This window comes from Saccopteryx leptura, chromosome 7, assembly GCF_036850995.1.
Source record: "Saccopteryx leptura isolate mSacLep1 chromosome 7, mSacLep1_pri_phased_curated, whole genome shotgun sequence".
In the NCBI taxonomy this organism is placed as follows: domain Eukaryota; kingdom Metazoa; phylum Chordata; class Mammalia; order Chiroptera; family Emballonuridae; genus Saccopteryx; species Saccopteryx leptura.
In genome coordinates this window covers 102859528-102883360 of record NC_089509.1, presented here as the reverse complement: position 1 = coordinate 102883360, position 23833 = coordinate 102859528, and the positions used below count along the sequence as shown (strand labels likewise).

The 23833-nt window shown below is 55.9% G+C and overlaps 2 protein-coding genes across 2 annotated transcripts; one reads left to right on the top strand and one right to left on the bottom strand.

Annotated features, from left to right (window-relative positions):
• Positions 1-2020: 2020 nt before the first annotated feature.
• TMBIM1 (transmembrane BAX inhibitor motif containing 1) lies at positions 2021-20257 on the top strand. The gene is made up of 12 exons (XM_066345185.1): positions 2021-2149; positions 11543-11775; positions 13225-13307; positions 14003-14067; positions 14239-14292; positions 14755-14805; positions 16503-16542; positions 16755-16792; positions 16972-17059; positions 17359-17454; positions 18425-18478; positions 18843-20257. The coding sequence occupies exons 2-12, from the start codon at positions 11583-11585 to the stop codon at positions 18987-18989; spliced, it is 909 nt and encodes a 302-aa protein (XP_066201282.1). The 5' UTR covers positions 2021-2149; positions 11543-11582; the 3' UTR covers positions 18990-20257.
• A 694-nt stretch (positions 20258-20951) lies between these two features.
• On the bottom strand, positions 20952-23582 carry LOC136379094 (probable hydrolase PNKD). The gene is made up of 3 exons (XM_066346604.1): positions 23444-23582; positions 22539-22707; positions 20952-21558 (listed from the first exon to the last, which is right to left on the bottom strand). Exons 1-3 carry the CDS (start codon positions 23508-23510, stop codon positions 21366-21368), a joined length of 429 nt encoding a protein of 142 aa, XP_066202701.1. The 5' UTR covers positions 23511-23582; the 3' UTR covers positions 20952-21365.
• Positions 23583-23833: the final 251 nt, after the last annotated feature.

Below are 23833 nucleotides of genomic sequence, written 5' to 3'. Positions count from 1 at the left end.
AAGCCCCAGGCTACAAGGATTCTGCCTGCCTTTAGCCCACCCCAACACATATTAATATCACCTGGGCAACAGCCTCTCGTGGGCAGCGGAGCCATCTTTAACAAAGTGAGCATAATACATTTTATCTGCCCAACAGTTGGGGTGGCTGGGGGAGTTTGCCCACCATGATGTCCACCTAGTTAAGTTACATCTATCTACACAAATAAACATACAGTGTGTATGTGGTGGGGGGAAGGCAATCTTTAAAAAAAAACCCAACATTTCTTTTCTTTTCTTTTCTTTTCTTTTTTCTTTTCTTTTGTGGCAGAGACCAGAGAGGGACAGACAGACAGTAAGGGAGAGAGATGAGAAACATCAATTCTTCATTTCGGCTCCTTAGTTGTTCATTGATTGCTTTTTCATATGTGCCCTGACCGGGGGCTACAGCAGACCGAGTGACCCCTTGCTCGAGCCTTCGACCTTGGGCTCAAGCTGGTGAGCCTTGCTCAAACCAGATGAGCCTGCGCTCAAACTGGCAACCTCGGGGTCTCGAACCTGGGTCCTCCACGTCCCAGTCTGATGCTCTATCCACTGCGCCACTGCCTGGTCAGGCCAACATTTCTATTTTTTTTTTTTTTTTGTATTTTTCTGAAGTTGGAAACGGGCAGGCAGTCAGACAGACTCCCGCATGTGCCCAACCGGATCCACCAGGCATGCCCACCAGGGGGCGATGCTCTGCCCATCTGGGGAGTTGCTCTATTGTATCCAGAGCCATTCTAGCGCCTGAGGCAGAGGCCACAGAGCCATCCTCAGCGCCCTGGCCAACTTTTGCTCCAATGGAGCCTTGGCTGCTGGAGGAGAAGAGAGAGACAGAAAGGAAGGAGAGGGGGAGGGGTGGAGAAGCAGATGGGCGCTTCTCCTGTGTGCCCTGGTCGGAAATCGAACCCAGGACTCCTGCACGCCAGGCCGACACTCTACCACTGAGCCAACCGGCCAGGGCAACATTTCTATTTTGATTGGTCTGTAATACACAATCTAAGTGGCAACTTTGTTTACTATGCTTACTAGTAAGCACATTACTTTCCCTTTTGTGTTTTATCAAGTCAACCCTCAATCCACTCAAAAAAGGAAAAGGGTCAGCAGGCTGTAAAAGACTAGGGGTAGTGTTGATCTGTAGCTGTTAGCACGAGATAAGCACCTTAAATAAAGCTGTTTGGCTACCAGCAGCGGCAGCCTTGGTGTAATGAAAAAAGATAATGCACTTGGGAACTATGCAAACTCGGCCAATGTTTCAAAACTCCTGTGAACTCATTTCCCCGGCTCTAAGGTGGGACTGATTGTGCTTTCTTCCATTTGCGGCTGTGAGGGTCGAGAGGCAGGTGCAAACCTTTCCGCCCAGGGCTGTGCGCTAACAGTAGTAATTCAGGACTCTCTTAACAGCTGCTTTCCTGGTTGAAGCAACTTCTAACAGGAAATGTCTTACAGCCAGGGACACTGGTTCCAAATGCCACCTCTATGTAGGGAAGTTTGAAGTCTTTAAATTTAAAAGTGCCTTTGGCTTCAAAGCTTAGAATTGTCAAAGATGTTTGACAATCACGAACTTACATCTAATAATGAAAAAATGGGGGGGAAAATGTAATGTCGTCCAGTAGGAAACCGATTTAATAAGTTAGCATAGCTAAGCGATAGAATACTTTTGAGGCATTAGCAGTGTACTTTTGAATACTATTTAATGACAAGAAAATGCTTGTGATAAAATATTGAGTGAAAAGAAAAGCAATAAAACGTATCTGACAATATGACCTCACTTGAGAAAAACAGGTAAAATACTTAGAGGCAAAGAAACACCAAAAGCAAGCGCTTCCCGCTGGGACTGAGGAAGCGGTAGAATGAAGTGCTTTTCCTCCTCTATTTCTGTTTTCGAAGTTTCCATCAATGATCAAGTATTGCCTGTAACTCGGACAATGCTAGCGAATTCCTCGCGGCCCCAGGGCGGGCGCGGGCGGGACCGGGGCGGACCCCAGCGCCCACTGGCGGCGCCCGAAGCCCCGCCCCACGAGGGCAGACGCGACGGGGCGGGGCGCGGAGCCCCAGCCCAGCCCAGGCCAGAGCGGGCGGTGCCGGACTTGCGACGCCTGGAGGCCGGGAACGCGCCGTCGGAATCCGCCAGGCAAGCCAGGGGGCAACGGCCGGCGGGAGTTGGGGACTGCGGGCCGGCGGGGACAGAGCCCGGCCTGGGGCGGTGCTGGGCCTGGGCCCCAAACTTTCTTGGGAGTGTGAGGCGGGCCGGGGGGAAGGGAGCCAGTGCCATAACGGGGATCTGTCGCTCTCCCTGCTGGAGTTTCGCTTTCCCTGTGCGCCGGGGAAGGCGAGTGTCGCCTCTTTATCCTTGGAAACCGAGCGGCTGGTTGTGGGCCCCGGCGAGCGGGCCAGGGTCTGAGGGTGTCATGTGTCCCTCCTTCTGGCGCGTGTCTGTCGCAGGGCGTGTCCACAGTGCCAGCCCCAGAGTGGCCAGCTGTGCGTGGAATGAGGGCTCTCCCGGCCCTCAGCTGGTGGAAGCAGGCGGTGGCGCAGGCCCCCAGCCCGGCCCCGCTTGCTCCTGGTGCCAGCCTCGGTGTTGGGAGGTGAAGGAGTCTTCTAGTGAGTAGGGAGACTGGGCCGAACAGTGAGCAGCCTCCGGCCTTGGCCTGGGGGAGCGGCCACCTCTGTCACCATGGCTTTGCCTCACCTTGCCTGCTTCCTGCCACAACCCCCGGGTTGGGTTCAGAAGGCTACAGGGGTAGTACTGCCCTCCTCCTGGCCCCTGGGTCAGAGTAAAAAGTCAGCAGAGAAACCGGCAAGGGGTAAACAAGTGGAGCCTGGGGAAGGAGCCAGGGGACAGTGGGACGGCAAGTAGAGGAAGAATGCTGGGAGGCCTGGCCCTCAGCGCCTGATAGTCTTGTCCTCTGCGGCGGGTCTCCATCTCTCAGCCCACTGTGGCCCCTAACCTGTGGGCTTCTAGCCGAGGAACCTGGACATGAGATAAGTGGGGGTAGGAGGCCTGGGAACCAGGGTCAGAGCCCCATGTCATGGAAGTTCCTTCAGGTGTCCAGTTCTCTGGGGCCCTGAAATATTCATCTCACTGGTGAGCTTTGGTTTCAGAGCTGGTCCTCTGGCCTGGCCAGTGGTGGCAGGGGAGCTCGGTGCCTCCTTGGTGCTGCTTTGTCTAGAACGAACGAGGCAGCCATACTTCCTTCTCACCTGCCTGCTCTCCCCGTCTCTCCAGTTATGAGGACCCAGAGGCCCAGTTTGTAACCTAGAAAAAAGTGGTGGGGCCACACAGTGTCAAGGGCCCTGATTTCCTCTGTCTTCTTAAGCCATGACTTCAGAGTCTCACTTGTAAAAAGGGGCCCGTCAGAGAAGTAATGACGGGTTACACCTTAAGTGTGGGGACAACTCATGTCATGAGCTGAGGTAATAGGCACCTGAGCTTAGCTTCCTCCCATGGGAATGGGGGCCTTGGCCGGAAGCCGCCCACCTCCGAGTTCTCCAGCCCCCAAACTTCTCACCCTGGGCCTTGCAGGGAGAGCAGAAGCCACAGAGAAGGGACACACAGTGTGTGTCCTGAGCGGGCCACACTGGGAGGGCCGGAGAGTGGAGGCGTATAGTCAGCTCTCTGGGAGGAAGCCTGTGCTAGCAGTCTGATGTGGGCTTTCTAGAGCATTCCACTGGGCATGCCTTGGAGAAGAGGACCTTGACAGAATCTTCCAACCCTAAGATTTTGGAATTCTAGGCCAAAACCTGGGTTTTGTTTTAAAGTAGAAATGATATCCAGAAGTCCATAGGTCACAGTGCTCTGTACCTAGAGGGTACTCAATGCAGTGGCCGGGGAGGAAGCTAGGAATGAATCCTTATTCTTGTGTGTAATGGTTTGTACTTTTTCCTGTTACATTAAGGTGATGTCAGTGAATGCCAGCCTCCTGATTCTCTGCTGGTTGGAGATGTCACCCAGCCCCTGGCAGTAAATCCCACTGTGGACATTATGATATCAGCTGGGTTGCCCTGGCCAGATAGCTCAGTTGCTTTGAGTGTTGGCCTGAGCGCAGAGGTTGCGGGTTTGATCCCCAGTCAGGGCACATGTAGGAACAGTTCCTGTCTTTCTCTCTCTCTCTCTTTCTCTCCCTTCCTCTCTCTAAAAATCAATCAATAAAATTGTTTTTTATCATAGCAGCTGAGGGCAGAGGACAGGATGGGGGCAGGAGAGAAAGGACCCTTGCACCAGGGTCCAGGCATTTGAGCTGACTCCCTGAGTGTGGGGGCACGCCTGTGCTACATGTGGTCGCTCTGAGGGGCTGTAAGGACAGGGGTTAAGCTGTGAGGACTTAGTCAATAATATGGTAGTGCGTGTTTGAAAGTTGCTCAGCAACTCTTAAAAGTTCTTGTCACAAAAACATTTTGTACGTTTTTATAGTGATGGATAACTAATTGTGATCATTTTGCAGTGTACACAAATATTCAGTTGTTGTACACCTGACACTTCCATAATGTTATGTCAGTTATACCCCAATTAAAAAAAAAAGACATGAGTTAGGACATGAATCATTCTCAAGGTTGGGTCTATCTGTAAAACAAAGGTCAGCATCCCGTAGGATATTATTAATTAGGTGTGCTGTGATAAAAATGTTTTGAGCTTAAGAAAATTTGAAGGACACTGGGTTAAACAAAGTTGAGCAGGTTTGCTCGCTGCAGCACTTCACAGCGGCCTAGTGCGCCACTGAGCCTTGTGAGCTTCCAAAGGGGACATGGATTGTTCTTCAGACTGACCTGTTTTCAGAGCTCTTCGTCCCATCCCCGATGCAGTGTTCCTTAAAGCAGTATGGGAAATGCCTGACTTGATGCTAGCTCTCCACTCTTTGCTTCTGGCTAACTAGCCCCTCCTCCTCTTCCCCCGTGGGCTGATTTGGAGAAAAGGGAGATCATTTGCCTGGATTCCGGGAAATGCCTGACTTGATTCTAGCTCTCCATTCTCTGCTCCTGGGTAACTAGCCCCTCCTCCTCTCCCACATGTGGGCTGATCTGGGGAAAGGGAGATCATTTGCTTAGATTCCCACAACTAGTCAGTGGTGGAGTTAGAACTTAAACCCGGGGTGCTTGACTTTCTGCCTTGTTCTTTCTTTTGTAGTGCTACCCCATTTCTTTGCATATTCTGGGATGAGTGAGTTCCCGGGAGACGATGGCCATAGGGTCCAGAGGGCAATACCCAGAACATGCCGCATGCCTCTGCCTCTGTAGACGGTTCTTCAGACCAGCTAACATGAGTAGTGACCTCAGCCTAGATTCTTCAGGAAGTAGGTCATTCTGCCCTGAAGCCTCCTCTTCTGGTTTGTTAGGCTGTTCATTTAGAATCAGAGACTGTTAGAGTTGGTGTGGACTTTGATCTCTTGGTTCAGTGTACTCGTTCATGGATCAGAAAACTGAGTCCAGAGATGTGAAGTGGCCTATCCCGACTCACACAGTGGAGTCAGGACCAGGGCCAGGACAAGAACTCGGTTTCCTGCCTCTTGACCCGGGTCTTAGGCTTGCTTCAACTTTCTACAAGTGGAAAGGGACTGGTATCAATCAACAGCAAAGATCTTTTCTACCTCAGCCCGCCCTGCCTGGGTGTTGACCTCATCACACAGGTGACTGTGGGGGAATCCTAGAGGCATCTGCTCCAGGCAGGTGTAAAATCGGACATCAGATCTGGGTTCAAACCCATATCTGCTGTTCCCCTGCTATGGGACCTTAGCAATCTGTTTTCCTCTGGATTTCAGTTTTGTCATCTGTAGAGTGGGGAAAAGACTGTGCGTCTGAGAGGGCGGTTGTGAAGATCCTATATGCCTAAGTCCTGAGTACACAGTACTTTCTCCTTAGTGTGAGTGGCTCTTCCTTCCCTGCCTGCTACTGGCTTCCCCATTCCTTATCTGCACTCCCAGGCCATTCTGACCCCTGGCTGGCCTGGGCTCTGAGATTAGCCACACTGATGACACAGTTCTGCCCCCACAGAGGGTGACAGGGAGGTGTGGGTGCCTGGGTGCTCCCTGCTCTCCAGCACAGCCTCCCCTTCTTTGGAGACTGGAGCCACCATCTTAAGTCTCTGACTGGGGAGAGGCACCACCTTGGCTAGAGACGGGGGTGGGCGGCTGGGAAGGAAGTCATGGGTTGACAGTCTCATCTGTTTCTGAGCAGGAGAGCACAGAGAACTGGGGAAATGGTGGACTGTGCTAGCCCTGCCTCGGCAGTGTGTGTGCTGCCTACTGTTTCTCTGAGTTCTCAGACAGTGGGCAGGCCTGGGACTGAAGTTCTAAACCCATGACCCGGAAGGCTTGTCATGGGTCGGGGAAGGAACTTTCTTGGCTCTGGGGTTTCCGTGTCTGTCAAATGACCAGATGATTTCTAAAGTCCATTCCAGCTGTGACGTTCCAGGTTTTAGATCTGCTCTGCATCATCCTGTTAATCCCAGGGGCCAGGTGGGCAGAAGGATAAGTTGATTCTGGGCCCCTTGGTCTGCACACATCAGGCCTGGTGACTTGCCCAGACACTCCTGGGTAAATCTTTTTACTCCTCTGCCCTGGTGGTTATTTGCTGGTGTGGAGGGTCAAGTGTTTTCTTTGGGGGGAGGGGAGAGAGCTGGGGGAGTTGGGACAGATAAAGGAAGAGTGAAGTAAAGAGACTTATAAGAGACCTGGCCACAGTGGGCCCGGGGCTGCCTTCCTGCGCCTGCTGGGTGGGGTTTCCTGAGATGTGCACTCTGAGCTATTCTTTCCATTCTGGCTCTGGGCATCCGTTCCTGGCAGGGAGGAGGGCACACTGCCTGGACCAGTCAGCTGCTCCTTTCCACCCCTCCCTCCAACACACACCCTCTTGCTGTAACCCCAGTAGCACAGGCCTCTGCAGATTCCAGAGCCTTAACCCTTCCGATGCCCTCCGGGGGCCTGGGCCTGGGCCTCAGGTGGCTAGGAGCATGGTGGCCACACTGTAGGAGAAGGAGATACTTCCCCAAGGCTGCACCTGAAGACCTTGACAGCCAACAGGTTTTGTGTTTGAGCGCACCCACTTCTGCTGTTGTGGTGGTTGGGACTGGGGGTCCGGAAGGAGAAAGGAGAGGTCCTGGCTCCTTCCTGATGAGGGGTCGGGAGCCATAAAAGAGGGAGCAAGCTTAGGTCTGTAATGTGGCAAGGACAGGGCCGAATCTGAATGTCTCGGTAACAGGCATCGTGAAGAACCTTCTGGTGCTCCAGGCGGCCTGAGAGCGGAATACTGCGGCCCCGTCCCTGGAGCGCATCCAGTAGAAGCTGAATGCTCACTGTGTTTTAGGAAAATCCCAGCTTCCACTGGGGAGCCGTAATGGCCCTTTACTGGCCCCGGAGACTGAGCCCCTCCACCAGCAGCCCAGATGACCTGGCTCCTGGTTTCTAGTCTTCGGGCATGAATCATCCTTATTCTGCCTCCGGATCTTCCCCCTCCTCTCTCCTCTCCTTCCCTTTCAACCCTGCATTCTGCTCCAGCTCCCACCTGTAGTCATAGCTGTGAGAGTAAACACGGATCACTTCCGCCTTTCCCTACTGCGACGCCAGTGCCAGCCCCAGACCTCAGCCTAGCTGAGGCCTGGACGAGGAGGTGGCCAGGCCTGTCATGTAGGTCAGGCACCCGCTAGGGAGCGGGCGCAGAGGCTGCCAGTGCTGGCAGCCCTCACCCTGAGGCTCCTGCCCGTCTGGCATTGCTCAGAGGTGAGTGTGGCTGATCTCAGCCACTCCCCCGATGGGCCTGGACACCCCCTCTCCTGGGCCCAGGCCTCCACACCGGAGCTCTGGGATGCAGGCCCAACCCCAGGCCCAGCTTTGTGAACAAGCTCCCTGCACCAGACACGGCTGTCTGGTTGGCAGTGAGGGGGAGGGCTTGCCGTAGCTGAGTGAGTTTCATTTCAGCTCTTACATGTAAGAATCTCTATCTCTGACAACCTGCTTTTCCTGCTGGCGGGGGCACAGGGAGCTGTGGGGATGATGGAAGGGACTGAACGGTTCCAAATCCACTTGCTACATAAGCTTTGCATTGCCATCAGAGGGTCGCAGGCTAGAAGCCAGCCCTGAGAAGTGATGAGCAGTCTGGGTAGACGGTGTTCAGATGAGGGGTCGAGGCAGGGTTGTAAGAGCATGGGCTCTGGCGTTGGGTCTTGGAGCTCAAATCTCGACTTCCTCATACTCGAGCTAAAGTAAACTTGGGCAAGTGACTTAACTCTTCTAAGCCTCTATTCCTTCATTTGTAAATAGGGATAATAACATTATTTACCCTGCTGGGCTACTGTGAGGATTTAATGAAATAATAACTAAAAATAGTCAATATTTACTGTTTATCAGGGATCAGGCACCATTCTAAGTGTTCTGTGTGTCTTATTTAATTTTTACAACACTGTGGAAGGCACTAGCAGGCATCCCTAAACTGCGGCCCCCTGAGGCCATTTATCCGGCCCCCCGCCACACTTCCAGAAGGGGCACCTCTTTCATTGGTGGTCAGTGAGAGGAGCACTGTATGTGGCAGCCCTCCAATGGTCTGAGGGACAGTGAACTGGCCCCCTGTGTAAAAAGTTTGGGGACCCCTGAATAAGAGTGTTAAACCCGCCTGACCAGGCGGTGGCGCAGTGGATAGAGTGTCAGACCATGACGTGGAGGACCCAGGTTTGAGACCCCAAGGTCGCCAGCTTGAGCGTGGGCTCATCTGGCTTGAGCAAAGCTCACCAGCTTGAACCCAAGGTCGCTGGCTCCAGTGAGGGGTCGCTCGGTCTGCTGAAGGCCCGTGGTCAAGGCACATGTGAGAGAGCAATCAATGAACAGCTAAGGTGTCGCAACAAAAAAACCCTGATGATTTATGCTTCTCATCTCTCTCCATTCCTGTCTGTCCCTATCTGTCCCTCTCTCTGACTCTCTCTCTGTCTCTGTAAAAAAAAAAAAAAAAAAGTGTTAAACCCATTTTCCAGGTGGAGACACTGAGGCATAGTGAGGCGAAGTGGTCAGTGCCGGTCTTTGGTGAGCGTGGGCTGGTGGCTGAGGCCCCATAGAATTGCACTGTGACCTGTTGTGCTCCCAGCAGGCAGGTGTACTGGTAAATTCCTTTGAAACCAGAGTCAGAGGGAGGGGCGGGAGTCCAGAGGGAGTCCCCGTGAGTCAGCAGCCCGCTGTGCTGGGCTGGAACCCTGGAGTCCTGGTGGCCCATCTACGGTTGGCCTTGCTCTCCCTGATTCACCCCTTAGTCTGGGGAGGGACCTGTTTGTCCTGCTTGGCTTCGAGGAAGGAAGGAGGGAGGGGCAGCTGCTGCATAGACTGGCTTCTCAGGGGAGCCCCAGGATTCCAGTCTGTTAGAGCTTGCAATGGGCTCAGAGATTATCCGCGCACTCCCGCGTATCTTGCAGAGGTGCACCCCGAGGAGGCAGGAGACCCGGGTACGGGACACTGGCTGTTAGCTCAGCTGCAGCTTCCGGCCACAGGGCCTTTCTTGCCTGTGCCTCTCGGGCTGTGCTCAGCCTGTTCACCCGTGTATCACCATCACGGTGGACATCAGATGGCTCTGGGTGCTGAGATGATGGCAATAATGACAGATAACCAGACGCCAAAGATGACCTGCCTGTCCCCTTCCTTCAGACAAGCTACCGTTCTCTTGGTGGAATTAAAAATGGGGCTTTGGAGGGGGCAGGTAGAGGGGTACAGGAAGAAGGAGCCTCTTGCCTCATGGGAGGGGACCCCAATTTTTCTTTCTTCCTTTTTTAACAGTCTATTAAGGAGAGTCACATATAATTACTAATGAACTGCCCTTACATAAACCCAAAACATTTTCAAAACGGTTACCATCTAAGGTTTCTTAAACTCACGACACTCAGTTTTCAGCCCTCCCTGTTCTTGTTCGTCCCCTCCTCAGGCCACGCTGCTCCCCTGTGCAGGGCCTCCACCACGGCCCCACTTTTGATACCCTGTTCCCTGTTTTGCTGTCGCACCCTCACTGTCAGGGACACTTTCTTATTTCTGACCTGACACATTCTTGCTGTGCTGGTCCATTTACTCTGGGAAGACGGAGAACAGCTTTGCTCAAAATAACCCATTTAGAGACTGGCCTGTTACTCAATCCTCCTCCCTGCCCCTCCCTGCCACTTTCCCTTCTTGATAATATCCCAGTCATCAGGAGAGAGGAGATAGACCATCCTTGATCTGATCCCTGAACTGTGCGTGCGCCCTAAAAAGAGAAGCCAGTTCTTCTCTCCTTCCAGCAGAGGCTCTGAGGCTGTCTGCTGACCGGTCCGACGGTCTGCCCCTTGGGAGATGCTCCAGGGGGAGGTGCCAGCCCCTTGGGAGACGCTTCAGGGGGAGGTGCCAGCCCTGTCACTGCCTCTAGACTCTCTTTGGGCTCATCCCTGTTGGGGGCCTTCCAGGGACCTCCTTTTAGCTCTTTCCAAGCTCCCCGTCGCTGTCAGGCCCGGAAGACATAAGAGGCATGAAGAACAGAGCATAATATAGAGGACACATACCCAGGACCCTGAGGCCTCGATTCCGGGGGTGTCACTCACTGGCTGTTCTGTGGTTCTGGGGAATCCCTTCACAGTAGGGCCCTGATCCCTCATCTGAACTGAGCATCTAGGGCCTGTTCCTCAGCACTCCCCAGGCTGTGGGGCTCTCCTCCTGCTGAGAAGGGACTGACTGGACCTTGTGGCATGAATCCTGTGCTCTCTCTTCCCTGCTAGCTACTGCCCTTGGGGCGTGGAGACAGCTGGGAATCACAGGGACACCAGAGACCCTGGGGTTCAAACGTGTGTCTTCCACTTCCTGGCCAGGCCGTGCAGAGAGCAGTGGCCGTCATGGCTGCCACACACCCATCTGACATGGCTGGGTTGTTATTTTAAGGAACCAGATAGTCCTGTCTCAGGCCTGTCCTTCTGTGCTGCCTGCCATCTCTGGTGGCCAGTTCCATGGACCCACTCCCCCAGGCCTCAGGCACCCCCTGACTCAGCCTGCCACTGTCCATGGGCTGTGCGCCCTCCCACTCTGGGCCTGGTGGCTCCAGCACCAGGGCTAGCTTGTTGTCCTCTGCCCCCTCCCCCAGCCTCCCTCGGCCTTGGCTCCTCCCCAGCTCTGCCTCTCAGGCCGGAGGCCCCTGCCAGCTGCCATGGGGGCTGGGCTGGCCCTTCAGTGGGTCCCAGCTGGCGCTGTGATTCACCAGGCTTTTCTGGGCCATCAGTTTCTCCCGGACGGTGATCACAGGGGAGTTCCCGGGCCCTGATCCTCATCGCTTATCCCACTGATGCCCAGTGACCTCTCTGGGCTCCTGCTCTCTGCCCTCCACCCCCATGCCCACCCCAGCAGGATGCTGCTGAGTGAGGGGGCTGTGGACAGAAAGCTGGTGTGAAGGCGAGGGGTGGGGAGACTGGCCTGTGGGCAGAGGATGACACCCATGACCGCGGGAAAGAATGCACGAGGGTCCCCTTCCACGAAGGCGGCCTGGACGGGGAACCGAGTGAGCTAGGCCTGGGCTTTCATAACTGCTTTCTTGTCTCTCATTTCAGGTCCCAGCAGCTGGGGTCTCCCCTCAGCCCTTGAGTGGCCATGTCTAACCCCAGCGCCCCACCTCCATATGAGGACTGCAACCCCCTATACCCGCCCCAGAGGGGCTATGGGCAGCCGTCTGTCCTGCCCGGTGGGTACCCTGCCTACCCTGCCTACCCACAGCCTGGCTATGGTCACCCTTCCGGCTACCCACAACCTATGCCCCCCATTCACCCGATGCCCATGAACTATGGTGAGTCCCTGCAGGTGGCTGGGGGTGGGTGTGGGGAGGAGCGCTCACAGCACACAAGGGGGCCTCCTTTCCTTCCTTCTCAGCTTCCTGTTAACCATTTGGTCATCTCCCATCTTTGTTACCTTCCTACTTTTCCCCGCTGCACCGACCCTCCTGGAGCACCTGTTAGCCCCTTTATTTAGCAGGGAGACCGAGTCCTTAAGATACTCCAGAAGTGCCTGACCAGGCGGTGGTGCAGTGGATAGAGCGTTGGACTGGGATGTGGAAGGACCCAGGTTCGAGACCCCGAGGTCGCTAGCTTGAGCGCGGGCTCATCTGGCTTGAGCAAAAAGCTCACCAGCTTGGACCCAGGATCGCTGGCTCCTACAAGGGGTTACTCGGTCTGCTGAAGGCCCGCGGTCAAGGCACATATGAAAAAGCAATCAATGAGCAACTAAGGAGTCGCAACGTGCAATGAAAAACTAATGATTGATGCTTCTCATCTCTCCGTTCCTGTCTGTCTCTGACTCTCTCGGTCTCTATTAAAAAAAAAAAAAAAAAGATACTCCAGAAGTGACATGTCCCATGAGAAAGTGGCAGGGTGAAGTACTTGATTATTCAGAGCTGGTACCCTCAGACCCATTCGTAACCAGGCAGTTGCCTCCCACCCAGATTCCTCTTTCCCTTTGAAACCTGAAGCACTTTTTTTTTTAATTCAGTGCTGACAGTCGTCATCCTTTAAGGTAACATCTGATTTTTGTAAACGTGTAACATCATCTGGATGTTAACTACCGTGGCAAGTCTGAGCTGTTTGGTCAGGCACAAGGGAAGAGTAGACGGCAGGGAGGCCTGAGCAGCCCCCGCGGGCTGCTGGAAGGAGTTCCCCAGGAGGCATGCGAGGCATGCCAGGAATGCCGGGACCCTGCAGCACCGCTGGAGCCTGGAGCACAGCCCGGGCTCATGGGGCCGTGCTCAGTGGGGGTGCAAGTCCCCGTGCCTCAGTCCCATTTCCAGTCCTGCCTTGTCCTGTGAACGTGTACCCCTGACATGGCTGTTTCCTCTGAGTCCTGATGTTGGCCAGATGTAGACCACGGTCTTCGCACTCGTCCCCACCCTCCACACACGTGTGCTGTGTCTCCACCTTTTCCTCCTATCCCTGAGTCTCCTGCTCTGAGCCCAGAGACGTGTTCACACACACAGCACCCAGGTGTGGGCTGGGCACCCTCCCCCAGGACCCCTCAGTGAATGCACGCTGAGGGAAGGGCTCTAAGGAAGCCCTCTGTGACGGGCACACGGCCCCCTATGGGGCCCAGGCCAGCTCTGGGTCACTCTGCTGGCCTGGGCAAGGAGTTCAATTCTAACACTTGTTCTTTGGCTAGAGATCTCAAGAGGCTCTGCTTGACAGACTGTCATGAAGGCTTTGGGATTGAGGCCACATGTTCCTAGTTGTTGTATGTAATCTGTCCCCAGGCCCAGGGGAGAGGGCGGTGAGTGACAACTTCGAGACTGGAGATTGGGAGGACAGGAAAGTCCGACACACCTTCATTCGGAAGGTGAGACCTGGGCTGGGAGGCAGGTGTACCCGGGCCTGGGCTGTGGGAATGGGGGTGCAGGGAAGCACTTAGCCCTGGGGCTCTCATTCCCACGGAGCTAGCTGCTTCCTGCCAGGTCCTCTGTAGCCCTGCATCCTTCGGACCCTTGTTCCCCAACCCTTTGCTCCTCTTTCCGTGACCTTGTTTTGGGGCACAGGGCAGATTCAGTCTGGGAGAATCTCAGCGGGCTCTCCAAAGTGTTCTGCCCTCCCCAAACTTTTCTCCTGTTCCCCTATAAGCAACTCAAAGCCAGAAATGACCATTGCCCACCCCTCCCTTCCCCATCTCACACCTGCACAGCATCTTGCTCAGAGTAGGTCGATACCTGACAGATAGCAGCCTGAAGTGCTGCCAATGCGAAGGCCACAGCTGCTCGTGCAGTGTGGAGGGGAAGCAAGCAGTACACTGAGTAAATAGCTCTCCCCGAAGGAGCTGGGGGCCAGCTCTGAGGTGTGTGTGGTACCTGAGCCAGCCTGTCCACCTGGCTGCAGCGGGGAGGGCTCTTGAAGGGAAGCAAAGAATGGATCCTCCCAAGTTAAGAAGGAGGCCCTTCCACCACTAAGAGACTGGGAGGAGAGTCTGGGCCCCTTGGGCTGCGGACTGGCTGCTCCCTGCGGGAGGCGGGCGGATGGGACAGTGACCCATCTGTGTTCCAGGTTTACAGCATCATCTCCGTCCAGCTGCTCATCACGGTGGCCATCATTGCCATCTTCACCTTTGTGTGAGTCTCTAGGCCTCTCCGCCCCTCTCTAACGAGATCTGGCGTCCCGGGGCACCTGCCAGGAGCTGGGGTGGGGTGGGCCCGCTACTCAGATGGACTGGAAGAAGAAGTGGATGTTGGTGACTGGAGGAAATGGCAGTGACTCCGCTCTTATCCTCTCCTGCTCCACAGGAAGCCCGTCGGTGACTTTGTGAGGAGAAACTCGGCTGTCTACTATGCATCCTAGTGAGTCCGCGCTCCTCGGCTTGGGGCGAGGGGAGGAGGAATGACAATGATCTGACTTCTCCGAGCAGGGCTCCAATACCTAAATACTCGTTCAGAGGGCCCTCCACGCTGCCCCGTGTTGGGGAGTGTGGGTGTATGGCGCCCATGGGGAGCCCACAGCACAGGACCCGAAGGGCAGGGGTGGGGAACTGGTGGCGACATTCACACAGCACAACGGTCCCGTCCCATGTTCTGTTAGCCTGTCTGCCACATCCTCCTCCACCCGCTTCCAGGCTAAACCCCTGCTACAGAGGTTCAGGGCCCCTGGCTGGGCAACCTCCTCCTGTAGGGACTTCCCCGCAGACTTCCAAGCAGCCCTGTGGGCCTCCAACCTGCCGGCCTGGCGAGTGCTGCCAGGCTGGGCCAGGAAGGCCCGAGGAACGGGTCCGGCCTGTGGACGACTTCCTGTCTCTTTCTCCCCAGTGGTGTCTTCCTGGCTACCTACCTGACCCTCATCTGCTGCCAGGGACCCAGGTGAGTCCCAGACACTTAGGGAGAAGGCACGGCAGGGGGCAGGAGTGGAGCCAAATATTTTAAGTAGAAAGGGGACTCCTCATAGCAGCCGAATGGAGAGTTAGAAGCAGTAATGAGGATGATAGCTACTTACAGGAGAGTACAAAGTGCCATCTGGCACCTTTCTTCCCTCTCTTCTTCCTCTTAGGGCATTACCTTTGCCCTCTGTCTCCTAAGCTCTAAGGGCCCTTCTTCTGCCCCCGTCACTACAGAGCCCAGCCCTTCTGCCCCCGTCACTACGCGGCCCGGCCCTTCTTCTGCCCCCGTCACTACGCAGCCCGGCCCTTCTTCTGCCCCCGTCACTACGCAGCCCGGCCCTTCTTCTGCCCCCGTCACTACGCAGCCCGGCCCTTCTTCTGCCCCCGTCACTACGCGGCCCGGCCCTTCTTCTGCCCCCGTCACTACGCGGCCCGGCCCTTCTTCTGCCCCCGTCACTACGCGGCCCGGCCCTTCTTCTGCCCCCGTCACTACGCGGCCCGGCCCTTCTTCTGCCCCCGTCACTACGCGGCCCGGCCCTTCTTCTGCCCCCGTCACTACGCGCCCGGCCCTTCTGCCCCCGTCCACTACGCGGCCGGCCCTTCTTCTGCCCCCGTCACTACGCGGCCCGCCCATTCTTGCCCCCCGTCACTACGCGGCCGGCCCTTCTTCTGCCCCCGTCACTACGCGGCCCGGCCCTTCTGCCCCCTGTCACTACGCGGCCCGGCCCTTCTGCCCCCGTCACTACGCGGCCCGGCCCTTCTGCCCCCGTCACTACGCGGCCCGGCCCTTCTGCCCCCGTCACTACGCGGCCCGGCCCTTCTTCTGCCCCCGTCACTACGCGGCCCGGCCCTTCTGCCCCCGTCACTACGCGGCCCGGCCCTTCTGCCCCCTGTCACTACGCGGCCCGGCCCTTCTGCCCCCGTCACTACGCGGCCCGGCCCTTCTGCCCCCTGTCACTACGCGGCCCGGCCCTTCTTCTGCCCCCGTCACTACGCGGCCCGGCCCTTCTGCCCCCGTCACTACGCGGCCCGGCCCTTCTGCCCCCGTCACTACGCGGCCCAGCCCTTCTGCCCCCGTCACTACGCAGCCCAGCCCTTCTTCTGCCCCCGTCACTACGCGGCCCGGCCCCCCCCCCCCCCCCCCCCCCCCCGTCACTACGCAGCCCAGCCCTTCTTCTGCCCCCGTCACTACGCAGCCCAGCCCCCCCCTCCCCCCCCCCTCCCCCCCCCCCCCCGTCACTACGCAGCCCAGCCAGCTCATTTCTGCTACCACTGTAACTTTTTAAGTAAACTTTCTCTTAAAATTTGAAAAACAAATACCTTGTCTCTGTGAATCTATTAAGCTATGTAGCCCTCACTCTTACAGCTACTCTGCAGGATATGTAACATTTTAACCATTTAACAAATAGGAAGAACCAAAGGCTCAGAAAGGCTGAGTAACTTTGTCACACACAAAGTGTAAGAGCTGCAAACCATCCAGGTCCTTGTGGCTCCACAGCCCAGGTCTGTCCTACTGCCCTGTTGTCCCTGCACAGAACACCTGAGCAGGTACCAAGGCCCACCAGCCTCCCCTCCCCCAATCAAAGCCTAAACCTCTAGGCACCGAGCCTCGAGTCCTTCTGCTAAGGACTCGCTCATACCTGGCCGGCCGTCACTTAATTCTAGTTTCTCTCCCCTCAGACGCCGTTTCCCATGGAACCTCATCCTGCTGACCCTGTTTGTAAGTGAGGAGGGTGGCGGGGGTATGGCGGGGGGGTGAGGGTCAGGCCCAGGGAAGGCAGGGGGTGCCACCGTGGGAGATGGGTTTTCTCTGCCACCTCATCCTGACTGCTGCTGGGGTCTCCTCAGCCACATTTACCCCCCGCTCTGACACTCCTCCGTGGCCATGCCTCTTTTTTTAGTGTTTCACTCTTGTCTCTCTCCTTCCCTCAGACTCTTGCCCTGGGACTCATGACCGGCACCATTTCCAGGTACACTCATGGACAAACCACTGTGCTCCTGGGAAGTGTGTGTTACGGGGGTGTGGGGCGTCCCTGGGCTGGCCGCTGTTTGCAGGGGGATTCTGGGCAGGGTTCTTCCGGAAGTGATGGTTCTGAAGTCAGTCACATGTGGCTAACGCCTCTGGCCTCTCCCAACTCCTTCCCTTCAGTATGTATCAAACAAATGCCGTCATCATCGCAATGATCATCACGGCCGTGGTGTCCATTTCAGTCACCATCTTCTGCTTCCAGACCAAGGTGAGGGCACGGAGGGCCCTGCCCTTAACAGAGCTGGCCCTTAAGGCTGGGCATTTGGGCAGGCCTGGGAAGGCCCAGACCCCTACACTGGGGGTTTCCCTTACAGGCCCTAATCCCCTTCCCTTCATAGCTGCCACACCTCCGAAACTGCTTCCTCTGTCTGCCCTCACAATGCCACTGTCACTCCCATGTCCCAGGCGGCGGCACTGGGACTCCCGGCTGGGGGAGGCAGGGCCAGTTCCGTTGGGCTGCCAGTGTGGCACTTGTCCGACAGGAGCCTCCTTCTCTCTTCCTGGCAGGTGGACTTCACCTCATGCACAGGCCTCTTCTGTGTCCTGGGAATTGTGATGATGGTGACTGGGATCGTCACGGCCATTGTGCTGTCCTTTAACTACGTGAGTGCCTTGGGAGAGCTGGGGTCAGGCAGCGAGCCCAGTGCCCAGAGGAGACTTTCTGGATAATGAGTGGCAGGCCTCACAGGCCTCTCGACTGGCTGGCAGAGGGACCAGTGCTGAAGCCGCTTCCTGTGGGTCAGGGTGTAGTTCCTCTAGTGCCAGAGGGCCCCACGAGCCGTAGCACCTGCGGCCTTGGCCAGCACCACGGAATTCCTACGGGGAGCACTGGGTGAGAACTAGCTGACAGCTGAGAGCAGGGTCTAGGGGGCAGCCTGGGAGAGGAAGCTAGGGGACCGAAGAGATGGGCTGGGGCAGAAGGAACCTTAGGGATTGCTGTATCCAACCCCTCTTTTATTCCTGACAGCTGGGGGTGAGCATGAGGCCCCTGGGTCGAGGGGAGTGTCACGGCAGAGGGGAGAACAGTGCGACAAGGGGAAGCCAGGAGGGCTGGCCCGCCCTTCTGTGGACAGGCACCGGGGAGGCTGTTGAGCAGGGCTGCCCTGGGGGTGCTCTCTGTGATTCTGACGTTCATCACGGTGTTCATCAGGGTGGGTGGGGACTTCCCTCCAGCCCTTAGTCTCCTGAAGGTTTCTTCTGAGTCAAAATCCTTTGGAAAGGTGATGGGGCTCTTCAACCCGTGTGTGCCCGAGTCCGCCCTTGCCATGGCTGTAATTCAGCTACCTTCTCTTTCCCAGAAATATAACGCACACCTCTGTACCTTAGCTCACTTTGGACACTGGTTTTTATATATATGGCCGTTGGAGGACAGGCCGTGCTGTCTCTGCCACATATGTTTGTTACCATTCTGAATTCCTTCCAGGGTCTGCAAGGCAGAGGCAGTCCTTTCATGTAGGAAGCTTCCTGGACCTACCTACTTGGACGCAGCTTCCCAGGGAAGCTGGTCCTGACAGCCCACCTGAGTCCCTGCTTTGCTAAGATTTCTAACACCGCCCCTGTTCCCTTTCCCCAGATCTACTGGCTCCACATGGTCTATGCTGCTCTGGGGGCCATTTGCTTCACCTTGGTGAGTAAGGCCCTGCCCCTCTGGGGAGGGAGCCGGGGGAGGGCGGGGACTGAGCCCGTGGGGCACGAAGTCGAGGCTTGGGAGGCAGGGAGTGTGGCCAGTTACCCTCCGTCTCCCCACTGCCTTCTCCTGTTCACACCGCCTGCTGCAGAACACCCAGCAGCCGCAAGCAGAGACAGCGCCTCTCCCTTTCTAGGCCGTGAACTGCTCGAGGGCAGAGGCCGTGTGTTGTGCCGTTCATTAATGTCTCCCCGAAGCACACTGCATGGCAAGGGGGCTCTGGGGACATGTCTGCTGACCAGAGACGAGTTCTGGCACGGTAACCTTGGGGCCTCACTCGTACCCACCCCTTTCCTTCCTGCAGTTCCTGGCTTACGACACGCAGCTGGTCCTAGGGAACCGGAAGCACACTATCAGCCCAGAGGAATACATCACTGGAGCCCTGCAGATCTACACGGACATCATCTACATCTTCACCTTTGTGCTGCAGCTGGTGGGGAGTCGTGATTAAAGAGCACCCCCGTCCGCTCCACCCTGTGTTCTCCATCCCTGGAGGGCTGGGCCCTGTGACTGGGGTCTGGGCCAGACTCCTTTACTGCCCTTCAAATAATATGCCCAGATTTCTTTCTGTCCTGGGGCGGGCGGCCTCTCTGGCTGGGGAGGTATGGGTACCACTGGTGGGGCTGGAGGAACTGGGGACTGCTGCTTGCCCTTGATGGACTTGGCAGGGTCTAGGCTGAAGATGTGCCTTCTCCCTCTACCGTGTACATGGCACCAGATTCTTCTTAACTGTTGGGGTTGGAGGAGGGAGGGAGGGAAGAGCCTATTCTGTAACTAAAGGGAATATGGAGGTAGAAGTGTCTTCAAGGTGACGAGGCTTCCCCTCGCACCTTTGCCACAGGCTTCTGGGCTAGAGAGCTGGAGCTGTTTCCTCCCACAACCCTCGACAGAGCCAAAGGCCTTGTCCCTGGTCTTCTGGACTCTTAGGCCACTGTCTGTACTGCTTTGGCAAGCCCTGGCACGTCCCAGCTCAGGGAGGTCTGTGCCTGTGGGTCCCCTGCTTGGACTCCTCTTCTGATGGCGTGTATATATTATGTATGTGTGTTGGGGTGGGGGAGGAAGAGGACAGCGAGCAAAGTCAGGCCCAGGCGCCGGCACAGAGCAGCGTCTGTCCTGGGCTTCCTCATAGCTGTGGTGGTGGCAGAGGGGGCAGGCCCACTGGCAGCCAGCTGGCCGCCGTTCTCTAAAGCTTCATGGGGCCTCTCTGGTGCTTCTGAGACCTCTGGTCAGAGGGATCTCCTGCTCTCTGTGCTCAGGCTGCTACAGGCATAAAGTGAGGGGCAAAGGTCAGAAGACGGGGCGGTTTGTGGGATCCCAAGTGTGGCCAGGAAGTAACCAGAATGAAGAGACTGGGTTGCGTGTAGAGAAAATGCCACCCAGTGTGAGGGATACGGAGGCCTGTGTGTTCCTTCCTTGTGCTAACCTGGGGGGTAGGGGGGTGGGGCCGAGAGGAAGGAGGCTTCCCTTCTGTTCTTTACTCTCACTGGGGGATTTCAGACTCGGACCCCCTCTCTCCAGCCAGCTACCGCTTTCTGTGTGACACCAAGTGCCTCGAGCTGGAGTGGTGTAGGGGAACAGGGTCACTGGGATGGGCTGGAAACCACATCAGCCCAAGGACATAATTAGGACTTGTCTATTAAGTTCTTGGTCCTAAGTATATCACATAAAACGACATTAACTAGAAATGTAATAATAAAGTTGTACGTTTAGAAGCTAAAACCCCCTTTGGCTCTGGTTTCTTTCACTTTCGGTTTGGCTCTGCCCAAAGCATCGACTTCCTGCCTCTGCATTCTGCTTGCTGTCTCTACCTTTTCTAAGATAACCAAATTCCCTTTGCCCCAGCACTTCCTGGGGATGGATGCAGAAGACTGGTGGAAGCTCGACCTGGATTACTGGGTCTGGCACGGACCACTCAGAACGTGACCTTTCTTGCATCGCGGGCCCTTTACAGAAGCTTCTGAGAGCTAAGAGCGCTCTTCCCCACAAAGCCCTACGTGCACACACAATCAGGCAGTGGGGTGGGGGAGATGGACTGCAGGCTCAGGTTTAGGATCCCTGCCTTAGAAGTCACTAGCCTAAAACCTCTTAAAACAAGGAAACTGAGGCCCAGAGAGGTTGAGTCATTTGGACTCACCCACAAGGAGTAATGCTTTTACCCCATTCACACCCTCAATGCCATCTTTGATTTTATTTTTAAAATTTGTTCAAAGCTGAGGGAGACCCCACCCTTCTGGCCAACAACTCCGAGGGCTTGGTCCCCATGGCCTGAGTCTGAGTCTAGGCTTGTTTAAATCTCTGTGGTTTCCCCAACCATTAAGTGGGGAACACTGCTTCTGTGAGACAGCACATGAGTCACCAACCCCGCCCTCTGCCCCTCCCATCCCAAGGGACTCAAAAACTCAGTCCCGGTTCCTTTCCACTCAAACACTCAATAGCTTTATTTGCCTTTGGCTGGTTTCTGGGGGGCGGGGGGGTGGTGGGACAGGAGGACTGGGGAAGAACAGGGGCTGGCAGCAGCCCGGGCTTCAGGCGCCCTCTGGTGGGCCTTAGAGGCAGGGACCAGAAGTGCAGCCAAGCCCAAAGGACTTCGCAGTGTGGAGGCCACAGTCAACACAGTCTAAGGGAGGGCACTCAACTTCATTTGCCTTTGGCTGTTTTCTCAGGGAGGAGAGGGAGGGCTGGAGAACAAGGGGGCTGGCAGCAGCCCGGGCTTCATGCGCCCTCTGGTGGGCCTTAGAGGCACGGACCAGAACTGCAGCCAAACCCAAAAGACTTTGCAGGCTGGAGGCCACAGTCAATACAGTCTAGGGAAGGGCTGCAGTGTTCCTCAGGTCTGGGCCCCGGACCCAGCTTCAGGAGACTGGGCATGTTGGGAGGAGGCCCTGAACCTCTGGCTCTCATACTCGCCCGTGTTGGATGCCCGCATGTTCTGCCGAGCCTTCATCTGCTTCAAACGGTTCTTGTCCACTTCCCGCTTGGTGAGGATGAAGAGGAGGATACCACAGGGGAAGCCGATGGCCCTAGGGGTGGGGAGATGTGCATGCGGTTTGGGGAGGGGCCACGCCGGAGCCAGAAACGGGGGAATCTCATTCCAGCTTCATGGTTCTCATGAACACCGCAATACCTCTTGTGCCGACTTAGCCCCTGCAGTGGCTACTGGAGGGCCCTACACGGATCACATCCTGCCGCAGCCCTGCTTAAAATCCCTTACCAGGTCTCCATCACTTCCCAGCCAAGTCCAACGTCTAGTCATAGCACAAAAGGCCCTGTGTAGTTGGGTCTCTGCCCACCTCTTCCTTCCTTTTCCCTGTAGTCTGACTGATACCTCTCAACATGAGCCCCACAATCCTGCTACATGGCCTGTGTGTGAGTCTCCAGAAGGCCCATTCTCTTTCCCTCTCCAAGTCTTGGCAAAATTTCCCTCTGCCTAAACTGCCCCACACCTCTCCCAGACTCCCTTTCTTAAATCTAAAAAACTGCTATTTGGTAGGCACCTTGGTGTGAGGGGTAGGGCATGGAGTCACAAGACCCGGTGAGCACCCCAGCTCTGAGCCTCAGTTCTCTCATCTGTGACACGGGGATGTACTATTTAGCAGAAAGACTAGAACATTATAAGTTCTGGCACACCTCAGGTGATGAAAGAAAACAGTTAAATTCCCCCTCGTTTCCTTTTGATATTGACCAATCATACGTATTAAGGTCAGAGTTGAATCTGAATAATGATGTACTGAACACCTAGATGAAACCTCACTTGGATCTCACTCCAAGCTCCCAAAAAGAGGATGAGGCCAGGGACCAAATTCAAATCAGATTAGCTCCAATTCCACATACTTTCCCATCTTCCCTGCCTCATTCCTCTGAGATTCCAGTCCTTGCACCCAGCAATCTGTCCCCACAAGCTTAGATTCAGCTTTACCACCTGAAACTTGCAGAAGTTTCCTAGTCCCGCCCACCCTGGTGCCACTCCCTATTGGTGGGCAAAGGGTTAGTTAAAACTCACCAGGCTAGTCCCACAGCTTTCATGGGGTTCTTGCCTCTCTTTCTGGGAATGTATTCCAGTTCAGGAGATAGGGGCTCAGGCTCTTCCTTGCACTCTGGGGAGCTGTGGCTTTGCAATGCCCGGGTCCTGTTCTGGGCAGCTTTGTTAGCTGTGGCTCCTGAGAGAATCCCTGTGGATAGAGATAATAAAGGTCAGTAAGAGGATGAAGAGAAAGCCTGGGGAGGAGTGGTTGAGACCTGAAGAAGGGAAGTGACAAGTGCCAGGGAGAATCCAAAGGGAAATGGGAAAATCGCCATTGAGGTGACACCGTTGGAAGCCACTTTCACGTCACTGGGTTCATCACCCTGGTGCCAGGAGAACGAGCTTCGCTATTCTTCATCTCCGCAGAAGACAGGATGGCAAAGACTGCGGTGGGACTCACATGAGATGTAGGAAGGAAATCCGCGAAAATGTTTTCAAACCGCAGAATATTAGCACTGGGAGGGAGATTAAAGGTGGTCTCCTCCGTCCCCTCTTTATAGGAGAGAAAACTGAAGCCCAGAGAGACGAACTGCGTCGCTCAAGGTCAAACTGCTCATTATCTGGAGATAGAACACAAGCCTCCAGAAGCTCAGCGCTCTTTCCTCTGCACTGCGGTGAGTGCGAAACACCTGGAGCGCGGGAGTCTAAAAGGTTTCCTCGGGACACCCTCTCGCAACAAGACCCCGGGGTGTTGTGTAACCCGAAGGCAGAAGGCTGTGTTAGGTGACCTCTACACATTATCTTATAGCCCCCCAGACTCTTCAAGATCCTGCAGAGGGGTGCGAGCAGGGATGGACAGCCCTGACCTCGTGCTATCGCCGGGAAGGATGTGAAAAAAAGGGGATCCCCTGCAGTCCTGCCCTCCCCGGGGTCCCTTTTCTTACCCCGGAGCACGCGGGCATTTCTCGCCCCCCGGCCCTTCAGCGCCGTAGCAGCTACCACCGCCGCCATGTTCAGATCCCACCCCCCTTTCACCGCGGTCCCCGTCGGGAATTGTAGTTTGCGTAAGGGGCCTCCCCCGCTCCTTCCGTCCCACCTACAGAGCAGAAACTACATCTCCCAAAAGCCCTCAGAGCGGACGGGGCCGAACTACTTTTCCCAAGAGACCCAGAGGTGCGCACGCTCTCTTGTTTCCCTCCTGTAGGGGGCGGAGTAAGGTCGGGCGGTGTTTGGGTTCTCCCCGCCACGCCCCATCCCCTTCTTCCAAATCTGCTCTGTGATTGGAGATTAAGCTAGTCAATCCCTTTTCCTATTGGCCAAGTGGCCGTCGCTCT